Source organism: Alternaria metachromatica, assembly GCF_023757995.1.
Source record: "Alternaria metachromatica strain BMP 0045 chromosome Unknown scaffold_4, whole genome shotgun sequence".
NCBI lineage: Eukaryota > Fungi > Ascomycota > Dothideomycetes > Pleosporales > Pleosporaceae > Alternaria > Alternaria metachromatica.
This window is the reverse complement of record NW_026055495.1, coordinates 365,845-376,904: the sequence shown is the minus strand read 5'-3', so window position 1 is coordinate 376,904 and position 11,060 is coordinate 365,845. Positions and strand designations below refer to the sequence as shown.

The 11,060-nt window shown below is 53.5% G+C and overlaps 5 protein-coding genes across 5 annotated transcripts; 2 read left to right on the top strand and 3 right to left on the bottom strand.

Moving 5' to 3' along the window:
- Positions 1-2,498: 2,498 nt before the first annotated feature.
- On the bottom strand, positions 2,499-3,354 carry J4E83_002484 (uncharacterized protein; the record flags this gene model as incomplete). The annotated part of the gene is made up of 2 exons (XM_049329430.1): positions 2,499-3,109; positions 3,165-3,354. 2 exons carry the CDS (start codon positions 3,352-3,354, stop codon positions 2,499-2,501), a joined length of 801 nt encoding a protein of 266 aa, XP_049191109.1.
- Positions 3,355-3,977: 623 nt separating this feature from the next.
- J4E83_002483 (uncharacterized protein) lies at positions 3,978-5,102 on the top strand (the record flags this gene model as incomplete). The annotated part of the gene is made up of 1 exon (XM_049329429.1): positions 3,978-5,102. One exon carries the CDS (start codon positions 3,978-3,980, stop codon positions 5,100-5,102), a length of 1,125 nt encoding a protein of 374 aa, XP_049191108.1.
- Positions 5,103-5,251: 149 nt separating this feature from the next.
- Positions 5,252-5,969, bottom strand: J4E83_002482 (uncharacterized protein; the record flags this gene model as incomplete). The annotated part of the gene is made up of 3 exons (XM_049329428.1): positions 5,252-5,546; positions 5,597-5,715; positions 5,766-5,969. The coding sequence occupies 3 exons, from the start codon at positions 5,967-5,969 to the stop codon at positions 5,252-5,254; spliced, it is 618 nt and encodes a 205-aa protein (XP_049191107.1).
- Positions 5,970-6,467: 498 nt separating this feature from the next.
- J4E83_002481 (uncharacterized protein) lies at positions 6,468-7,571 on the top strand (the record flags this gene model as incomplete). The annotated part of the gene is made up of 1 exon (XM_049329427.1): positions 6,468-7,571. One exon carries the CDS (start codon positions 6,468-6,470, stop codon positions 7,569-7,571), a length of 1,104 nt encoding a protein of 367 aa, XP_049191106.1.
- A 1,356-nt stretch (positions 7,572-8,927) lies between these two features.
- IDH2 (NAD-dependent isocitrate dehydrogenase) lies at positions 8,928-10,225 on the bottom strand (the record flags this gene model as incomplete). Its single annotated transcript, XM_049329426.1, has 3 exons — positions 8,928-9,002; positions 9,054-10,046; positions 10,139-10,225. The coding sequence occupies 3 exons, from the start codon at positions 10,223-10,225 to the stop codon at positions 8,928-8,930; spliced, it is 1,155 nt and encodes a 384-aa protein (XP_049191105.1).
- Positions 10,226-11,060: the final 835 nt, after the last annotated feature.

Sequence of the window (11,060 nt, the reverse complement as noted above, 5' to 3'; positions counted from 1 at the left end):
TTCTATTCTACTTCATGAACATGAACGTGGGCGTCCTCGCGACGTGAAGTGCGTGATGAGTGACATGGGCACCCAGCCAGCCGTGACGATAAGTGTCAGCTACTAATGAATTCACTAATTCTGTTATACTTTCTACTTCTTTGCATGTCTTTCGCGACAACGTCTTCCCCACATCTTTTGCACCGACCAAAAACCTCTCAAGCTCGCGTTGCCACAACTCAGCAGTAAAGTCTCACTCACCCGATATGCCCACCTCCCCAACCCCCCTCATCTGGCGCTGGATTCTCTTCAAAGAGTGGCTCCGACGCATGAAGATCAGAACGTGCAACTACCATGCTGGACCCAAGAAAACAGATCCCCAGTCAGACTTATACTACGATTATAGAACGACGCGGCCGAGACCGACGCAGACGGCTGAGAATGCGCATCCGGGGGTGGTGTATTACGCTTAGTAATGGTGTTGGTGGTTACGGTAGTTTCTGATACGAAGGGTGAGGTGGTTGGGACTTGTGTGTAACGGATGTGTGCAGTGAGAAGTGATGGCTCTAAGAGAAGGAAAGCAAGGAAATTGTGGAGTTGGGGGACATGGCGGAGTGATTAACACTATCCGCTTGAGAAGCCATTGTGCGATTCAGATCTTGATTTGGAATACCTAGGTAGACTTCTTTTCGAGACGCGTCATCTTGCGTTGGCTATTCTGCTGTCAATATCATCATAACAACGCGTCGCGCGTACGTGTGCTCACGATAGATACATCTCTCATTCATTCCTTCGTCTGAACACCATGCCCATCGCTCATCCTCCATCAACTGCGACATGGAGATCGAAAGTATCGCAGTAATCTGCCTAGTTATCCTCCTTGTCCTCCTCATCCAGATCATATTCACCTTCCGGCTACTCTTATCCCTCCACCATCGATCTAGTAAAAGAGATGAGGAGCATGCCCTGCGCACTATACCTACTATGCCTCAAGCCACATCTACACAGGAAGAAGCTCAGCCACCATCGCATAGCGACGCGCAACGCCTTACTATACCAGGACCGGCGTATCCATCGAGCTCTAGATACAGTGTCCGATCAGACACTAGCGATTCGTCGTCCCATTACGAAGTGTCTCCGAGCCTCTGTCACGGAGTAGACGTTACCAGTAAGGGGGAGAAAGCGCAAGTATCGCACAGTGAATTGAGATATGACTGTGGAAACCCTTTTGCGAATGACAAGGTGAACAAGACGAAAAGGAGACCTGGAGATATACTAGAAGACTTATGGGACAAAAAGCCTTGAGGTCGTTGAAGCAAAGCTGATAAGGGAAACAAACGCCGGGGGGAGGAGTTATATGCGCGTAATATACCCATCTGGCAAGCTGACGTACCCACATGATACGAAGGACAAGCCAGAATATGTATATATAGCGCCCTGCTACTACGCTACATTAGCTTCTCCAATAGCTCTAATCAATCATAAAACAACCCCCATCCATCCACTCAACCGACCACAGATCATGACAGGTATAATCCAAAACCCAAACCAATACCCTCCAAACATGCCCCCATGCCTTCCCTACTTCGCGCTAGGCGTCCTAGTTGGTATCCTCACCGCAGCACTATGCTGTGCGATTTATGGCTGTGGCATCGTTCTTGCACGAGACAGAAGACCTGGTCTCAGGAGAACGCCTTCGGAAAGCTCATCGGGGTATTACGCTGATGACGAAAGCGAGTCGATTGGCAGTGACGCTTCGTTGACACAGCGTGTGTTGATCGAGCCGGATTATACAGCGACGACACCGGTGAGGTGGTCGGATGCGGGGCACTGAATCGAGAGATGATGAGATACTTAGTGTTTGCGTGTCAAAGCGTGGTGGGTATGCGCGCTGGCAATGAGTTCGTGGTCAGAGGGTCACGCCGATGCGTTGGTATCGCATGTGCGAAACCACGTCTTTGGCGTTTGATCTGCCATCGAACTGGAGGCTGACTTATCGCACAGTCTCTAAGAAAGAAAATGCTTTACCAGTGTTGGCCATGAGACAATCAACCTACGAAACGATTAGTAGAGATCATCGACGTTGGATTTACTTCTCCCCTATCCCGCTTTCCTTCTAGTGAAACTTCTAATTTACACGAAAAATGAGGAAGCTCAAGCCCCGCCGCATTGCCATGGACTTTTCGGCTTTGGTGTGTGCACCACAGTCAATTGGAGCACATGCTATAAGTGTTGGCATATACATGGTCGCCGCCACCTGCAGCGTCGTTAAGCTACCCGCAGCCCCACTGGCGAGTTTTAATCCACCAGATATCTTCGGCTGGCGAAATAGAAACGTACTCTATGAGATCCGGGAGAAATTGAAAGTTGTGATATATGGCCTCCCCGTGGTCGAGATGTCGGATGCAGAATACTTTGGATGGACGGCAGCGTGCTGACATGCACCCAAAATGTTACTTGGGATTACAACTTGTATTACTATAAGTATATGTCAGTCGCTAAAATGATCCCACACCTATCTACACATCCTGAGGACCCATATCAAACAGCAAGAATTCCGCAGGTTTCTCACCCACACTCTCAATCTCAATCTTACCAGGCCCGCTCACACCCTCAACATACGCGCCATCGCCCTCCCCAAACACCTGATCCCCAATCTTGATCTGCGCCCCACCCTGCTTCGGCTGCGACCGTCCACCCATGACAACATGAGCAAACAGCTTCCTCGGCCCCTCAGCAACCAGCTCATGAACAACCTTCTTGCCGGGGCTCAAAATCGACGCATCCATACTAAGATCAGCCTGCAGCCCAATAGCACCTTTGCTCTTCTCCAATCTATCCGTAGACTCCATTATCCTAACCAGCTTATCCGTCTTCTCCTCGTCGGTGAACTTCTTCGTCTCGTAATGCGGCTTCAGACCGCGCTTGTTGGGCTTGGCCCAGATCTGGAGGAAGTGGACTTCGGAGTCGGTGTTGCGGTTGTATTCCGAGTGGCGGATGCCCGTGCCGGCGGAGGTGAATTGGACTTCGCCGCGCTTGAGGTTTTCGAGGTTGCCCATGCTGTCTTTGTGTTCGAGGACGCCGTTGACGATGTAGCTGAAGATGAGGAATTCGGCGTGGCTGTGCGTTCCTGTTTGGTAGTGTTAGAAAGGAGTAGACGTGTATATGGGACGGGGTGTACGTACCGAAACCGGTGCCGGCCTTTACTCTGTCTTCGTTGATGACCCTCAGAGGGCCGAAGCTCTCGTGTCTGGGGTCATAGTACGAGGCGAAGGAGAAAGTGTGGTATGTGTATAGCCAGTCATGGTCGGCATGTCCACGTTGCGACCAACCGCGCTTGGTGATGTTCATTGATGCTGGGCCTGCGGTCGACATGGCGCGTGTGGCGGGTTTGGTAACAACAGCAGGAAACCAGATACTGCGGAACGTGCTTGAGAAAGCCAGGATGATTGCGAAAAGACCAACGACTACAGTAAGTGTCTTTGTGGTTGTCGAATACGAAGTATCTGTTGTAGTAGAGCGATGTTCACCGGGTGTGTCTGTCATCACGAAAGGAAGAATCCTGGCATCGAAAGCGTCGAGGCGCCTTTATAGCTGACAGTAGGGGGAGAGTTAGTTCGCGCATCATGTCGAAGCTTCATTGACTTCGCGCATCGCATTTGCAATGAGTGACTAAGGCACGGGCAGGTTAGTAACAGCCTCTTGTGGGGAAGAGAGAAGACGCTTGCTGACCAGGCGGATTACCGATGGATGACGGAATCACCCCTGCTTCTTTCTCAGCTAGCCCTCATTGGACGCTTGCCGAAGGCGTTGCGGAACATGTCCGATCACAGCACTACGACCAAACTATTGCGATTCGCGCGTTGTTTACTTACTACTGTTCTGAGTTGACGCACCGGCACGAGGAAGAGTTGGAATCGTGGATTACCAACTGTACTGGTGGTTGTGCAGGTTTGCAAACATAATCGCGGATCGGCATCTACCCGTGAACCACCAACATGGCATTGACCAACTTCAATCCCGATGCATTCTTCGAGGCCTGGACAGAGAAAGAATACTCTCCAACCCACAGCAACAAGCCGTTAGCACAATGTATAGGAGAATCCTTCGGCATCCCCCCAACCGACAAATACATCTACCGCGCCCAAGCCGAAACAACCCTCCACGCAACCCAAAGAGCCATCGAAGCGAAGAGAGCCCACGGTCTCCATGGATGGTACCACGATGACTCCGGAAAAGCCTTCGATCCGCCCCAGTTCCCAACGCCAGAAGAAACCCAAGCCTACACCACCCTCTTCTCCCCGCAAAACAACCTCCCCACAGCCCTAAACAACTTCACCAAATCCGCAAAAGCCGACACCCTCCGCAAACGCATAGGAAACCACCTAACAACCCGCTTCCTCAACAACTCCCCCCAAACCCTGCTCCCCGCGAAAAGAGACCCCAAAAAGTCCCCCCGCCAACACAAAAACCCCTACCTAGATCTATGGGCCTACTCCTGCGAAGAACTAGAATGGGCAGGTCCTTTACCCTCAACAACAAACACCCGGATCTCGCATCACATCCTCCCAATCTTCTACCACCACTTCGGCTGCGTCGTCCCGTCTTACGCCGCTTTGCATGTTTTGGCTAAACTGGCTCAGCCGGCGCGGCCGGCAAAGGAAGATGTTTTGCCTATTTTGGATGTGGGGAGTGGAAATGGGTATTGGACGTATATGCTCCGCAACTTCCCTGTTTCGCATATTGGTACGGAGAAGGGACTTGATGTGCGGGCTATTGATAATCAGGTTAGTGAGTATAGGGTGACGTGGATTAAAGATACGATTATTATGGATGGGAAGGAGTATCTTAAACGGCATGATGGCGGGAAGGGGTGCGTATTGCTACTGGTGTATCCGCAGGCGACAGGGGGTTTCACGGGCCCACTGCTTAAGGCGTTCGCGGGAGACAGGATCGTGGTTGCGGGGACGCAGAACGGGAATGGGTTTACGGGGTTTCAGGATGCGGTCGTTGATGAGTGGGTAGAGAGGAATCTTAAGCAATTTGAGTTGGTGCTGAAGATGCCGCTGCCGAGTTTTGCGGGCAAGGACGAGGCGCTGTTTGTGTTTGAGAGGAGGAAGTAGGAGAGTGGAATGAGAAGGGAAGGCTCAAAGGTCACGGCCACAAGACATAGAACTTGTATCGTACAGCATTGTATAGCTGATCGTATTCATCATTCATAGCGTAGAACATGCCAGTACCTATCCATGGATATTCGCTCAGTTTTCTCCGTCTACCACTTGGCCTCCTTCTTCGCCAAGAATGTGTTCAGGATAGCGACCAGCTTCTCCAACGCCGCAAGCCACTTCTCGAGCTCAGCCTGTACCTTGCTCTCGTCATCGCCCAACTTTCCGTAGAAGTCCTTGCGGTAGGGTGTAGCGCTCATGGCAGCACTGAAGATGGGCTTAACCATGAAGGAGTGGTGGGGCTTGAGTGTGTTGCCGTAGGCATCGCGGAAGGAGTCGGCGAGCTCCTTGGAGGGGTTCGAGATGTTGTGGCGGAGGGCTTGGGCAGTGAAGTCGAGGCCACTGTACAGAAGTTAGTGACATGACGTTGGGGTTTGAAGGGCATGACTTACCGGTTCAGCCATACGAGACCCTCGGTGGCGGTGTGCTTCTTCTCCTTGAGCTCGTTCAGGGCGAGTTCCTGAAGTGACTCTGACTGGGCGGGTGCTGCGAGCTGTCTGTCGCGGATTTTCTGCCTCGCATTAGTACAGCTGTTCCTGCAGCATCAATTAAAGCTCTCACCTTGATGTTGCCGCTCATGTCATTCTTGACAGGCTTGAACGCCACCGAGCCCAAGACATCGAACAGGGTAGTCGTGCTCTCCGCCGCCTCTAGGAACTCATTCGTCGAGATAGCATTGTCCTTGGACTCATCGACAGGCACGTCCACGAAGCTCTTCTTGACCGTCTCGAAGAAGGTTCCGCCGGGAGGGTACGCAGCAGCCATTGTGGGGTAGTATGTGGTGTTTTGTTGTAGTGCTGGAAAAAGCAATTGAGGTTCAGATGCGAGAAAGGCAGAGAGACGTTTGTTATGGCAAAGGTGGTCTCGGCCCAAGCGGTGAGCTCTGGTGCGTTCGACACGCGTGGCTTTGGTGGGGCATGCGGCTGCAGTGAGCTAGCGCGGGGAAGGCGCGACGCACAGGGTCTCGAGAGGGGAACTGCGAGCGGCTAGCTCACGGCGCACATGGGCGCTGCATCTGTCTTGGGGAGCGACGTCGGGACGCAGAACTATGTCCGGAGGAAGTATGTCCTGCGCGGGGAAAGAATGTCCGGTAGTCGTGACCTGCCTACGGTATAAGACATCATGAGCCTGCTGTCGTCGTCAGATCGCGAGAGAACACCAGCACCTGCAGGGTAATATATCGCCATCCCGATCTCTATCAATCGGACCTTCTGACCCTTGCTTGAACATATCTCCGAACCTACAGCAGCCACAACCACTAAGATGCCATCGCATATCCACTCAGTAACCAACATACACCGTATAGCCTGCATCCCCGGCGACGGCATCGGTGTCGACATAACAGAAGCCGCGGTCCAAGTCCTCAACGTCTTAAGCAAAACCATCGGCGGCTTCGAATTCGACTTCACAACTTTTGACTGGAGCAGCAAGAACTATCTCGAGCGAGGATGGTACATGCCACCAGACGGTCTCGAGCAACTGAAAGCCTATGATGCAATCTACTTCGGTGCCGTCGGCTGGCCCAACGTGCCAGACCATATATCGCTCTGGTCCCTCATCTTGCCGATCCGCAAGTCGCTGAACCAATACGTCAATGTCCGACCTACACGCATCCTCCCTGGCACCACTTCCCCTCTATCAAACTGTAAACCCGGCGATCTCGACTGGATGATCATCCGCGAGAACAGCGAGGGCGAGTACTCCGGCCAAGGCGGCACATCTCATGAAGACAGCCCGCACACCATCGCCACCGAAGTCAGCATCTTCACTCGCGTCGGCATCGAGCGCGTGATGCGCTATGCATTCGAGACCGCGCGCTCACGACCACGCAAGAAGCTCACCATGGTGACCAAGAGCAACGCGCAGCGTCACGGTATGGTCCTCTGGGACAAAGTCTTCTACGAAGTCGCAAAAGAGTACGAGGACGTGGAGATAGACAAGATGCTCGTAGATGCCATGACTGTGCGCATGACATTGAATCCCTCCTCGCTCGACACTATCGTTGCGACAAATCTACACGCGGATATCTTGTCTGATCTTGCGGCTGCACTCAGTGGCTCGATTGGCATTGCGCCGTCGTCGAATCTCGATCCTACGAGGAAGAACCCAAGTATGTTTGAGCCTATCCATGGGTCTGCGCCGGATATCGCGGGCAAGGGCATTGCGAATCCCGTGGGTGCGTTCTGGAGTGCGGCGGAGATGGTACGGTGGGTCGGCGAGGAGAAGGCGGCGGATGGGTTAATGAAGGCAATTGAGAATGTCACGGAGAGGGGGGTTAAGACGAAGGATCTTGGTGGGAGTGAGAATACGAAGGGTGTGACCGATGCGGTTTGTAAGGAGATTGAGACGCTTTTCAAGAGGGACTGAATGGGGTAGATATACATGTACAAACCTACCACTACCGCAACAGTCTTCCCATCATTACTGGGTATCATTTCATCCCATGCTCCCTCACGATCACCCATCCAAAAACACCGCAGGAACCTCACTCCTCCCCTCAACAACCCTACTCCTGCACCCCCTCTCCCCCCTCACCCTCTCATCCCCCACCTCCCTCAGCCCCAACCAGTCCCTCCAAACCCTCACCGCCTTCCCCTGTATCAACGCCTTACTAATCGGCCCAAAATCATTGCTATCAAGACTCTTCCGCCAATTATCCCCTTCAATCCACACATGTCCATACGGCACAACAACCTTACCCACCTCCTCCCCATCTCTACCCACAACGCTGTCCTCGTCGTGATCAGGTAATCCGTCTGGTACACCCTTCAGTCTGTTTTGGAAGGACTGTGGGTCAAGCGCGTAACCCCGTGTAGGATATACGGTATCCCCTTCCACAGCCACAACGCGTTTTATCCCCATTTCCCCCGGTTTGTGCGGTTTCCAGAACGTTACTACGTCGCCTCGTTTTACGCCCCAGAAGATAGCGCCATCCTTCCCCTCTTCACCCTTCTCTCCTTTTACATTCCGTTTTTTGCCATCTCTCCGCTCCTGATACGGTCGCACAATGACATAATCTTCCCGACCTGTCTCGTGTGCGTCCGGACTGAGGGTCGGTGCCATGGAGGAGCCACGCACATGCTGTATCTCAATGAAGTGGTCGCGGATCCAGAGGAGCGCGCAGATGGCTACGATGCCGTTGGTGCCCCATTTTAGGTAGCGGCCGCCTGTGCGAGCGCGTGCGGTTTCATGCCATCGGGGTGGTGGTGGTGGGGGAGCGGTGCGAGATGGTGTTGCTGGGGTGGGCTTTGATGGATGCGGAGTGCGCGGGGCTGGATTTGCGGGTCGAACCGGTAGTGAGGGCTTCGCGAACGCTTTCGGTGCAGTAGGAGGGTTCGCAGGAAGCCGGATGGGAGGTTTGGGTGGCATTGGGAGATTGGGGTTGTGATGGGGTCTTGGTCAAGGTAACGCGATGTTGCTCGGCAATACTTGCCCGCGTTGCCGTTGGACGTTGGAGGTGCTGCTATTCTTCTGCAAGACCGCATCATTGTCACACATCTAATGTCACTACGAGCTCAGGCGGCGCTGATATCAAAGAACATATTAAGATGACCGTTTCTAGTACTTCACGTAAGTTCCGGCAATAGTGAATCGATCATAACGTGCAAAGTTCAAGAGGTATATCTAGCTAGATGGCAGCTATAGTACAAGGCCTAATACATATCCGCAGTATGCAATCGCTACCATTCGGTCGTTCAATGCTCGTCAAATCCATAACCTAGTCTACTTCAGGGCCTTGATGACGGCGTCGGCGTACTCGAAGGTCTTGGCCTTGCCACCAAGGTCACCGGTGATGGTCTGTAACATTGTTAGCATTGATCGTATCCAAGAAGAGTATCGGCTGCTTACCTTGCCCTCAGCAAGGACCTTGAAGATGGCCTGCTCAATGTTGGCGGCCTCCTGGGTGAGACCCATGTGTCGCAGCATCATGATGGAGCTGAGAAGAAGCGCAGTGGGGTTAGCGAGCTGCTTGCCAGCAATGTCAGGCGCGGAACCGTGGACAGCCTCGAAAATGGAGCAGTTGTCACCGATGTTGCCGGAGGGAGTAAGACCAAGACCACCGATGAGACCAGCGCACATGTCGGAGAGAATGTCTCCGTACAAGTTGGGCATGACGAGGACCTTGTCGTTGTAGGGAACAGGGTCGGTAACCATCTTCAGGCAGGTGTTGTCCAGCAACTCGGCGTCAAACTCAATGTCGGGGAACTCCTTGGAGATTTCGCGGGCGGTGCTGAGGAAAAGACCGTCGGACATTTTCATGATGGTGGCCTTGTGCACAGCGCGGACCTTCTTCCTGCCAATGTCGCGGGCGTGCTGGAAGGCGTATCGCAGGACGCGCTCAGAGGCCTCGCGGGTGATGAGCTTGATGCTCTGAACAACGCCATCTACGACAATGTGCTCGATGCCAGAGTATTCTCCCTCGGTGTTCTCGCGGATCAGGACAGTGTCGACGTCGTCGTAGGGCGTCTTGTAGCCGGCGATGGATCTGCAGGGGCGGACGTTGGCGAAGAGGTTGAAGGTACGGCGGAGAGTAAGGTTGAGCGAGACGTGGCCCTTGCCGATGGGCGTCGCGAGGGGGCCCTTGAGGGCGACCAAGTTCTTCTTGACGCTGGCGATGGACTCGTCGGGGATGACCGTCTTGCCGTCCTCGTTCAGGCGCGGGGTCACGTCGACCGACTCCCACTTGATTGGGACGTTGGCGGCCGAGTAGATGTCCTTGACCGACTGCGCAATCTCGGGGCCGATACCATCACCCTCGATTAGAGTGACGGAGTACTTGCCGTCGCTGCCCTTCTGTCCGTGGAACTTGGCGACCTCGGAGGCGTAAGTGCGGGCGGACTTCTACATGTGTTAGTAGAGTTCAAGCCTATTTTTCTCTTCCTATACACCCATTGTCTTGAGGCGCAAGAATCGAGTGTCCCGCGGGAGCTCACCTGGGACAGCGCGGGCGCCCATCGTGCGCGGGTAGCCTGGCGCATGCATTGCCGCGCAGGGGCGGCGAAGGAGCGAGCAGCCAACATGGTGAGGGTATTTCAATGTTGTCACGACCCAATTGGAGCTACACGGTGGTGGTAGCAGGTCGTCGAGGTGGGTGGTCGCGGCGGGAGGGTTGCGCAAAGCTCGGATACAGAAAAAGAAAGCTCCACCGGCCGCGGGATGTCTTCGTGCGCCAAACCGGTCCATTCCGCCTCCGTCATGGCATCCCACCCGCAATAGCCCTGCATTCTCATGCACCCTCGGTTAACGCTAAATCATGGACTGCCGATACTCTGGAAGCCTCACGACTGACATTCACTTGGGAAAAGGCGACGTTATACTGCACCTTCACAACGACGTCACTCGGAGCAACGGAATGTCTCAACCGAGTGCTTGTCACATGTCACAGTACAACAAACCAGTCGCATCCATGAATTACACCATGCACTACAACATCCTACGCTTCATCTCAACAGCAAGATCGAATGATGGAATTTTTCAGCTTAATTTCCCGTCTCTCTATCTCCATCTTGTCTACCCCTCCTGAAAGCGCGTTCCGGCTCCCGAACCCTCTCATGCATCTCATATTCACTTGCTAAGCTTTTCTGCTCTTCTTTCTCCTCTCGCTTTCTACGAGCCAAACGACCGACCCCAGATGATAACGCACACAGCCAGAGCATCATTATGACCATCATCGCAGCGGAAATGGTACCGAAGATGAAAAAGCCGAGCCAGATACGGTATTCGGCGCTTGAAGTGTTTGGTGGGTGTAGGGGCCTGGGATAGACGGAGGTCATATTGTTCTGTAGTGACGAAGCATCGGTGGTGTTAGTAGCCGCAAGAGTGAGGCCACTAGAGTAAGGAACGGTGTACGGAGAC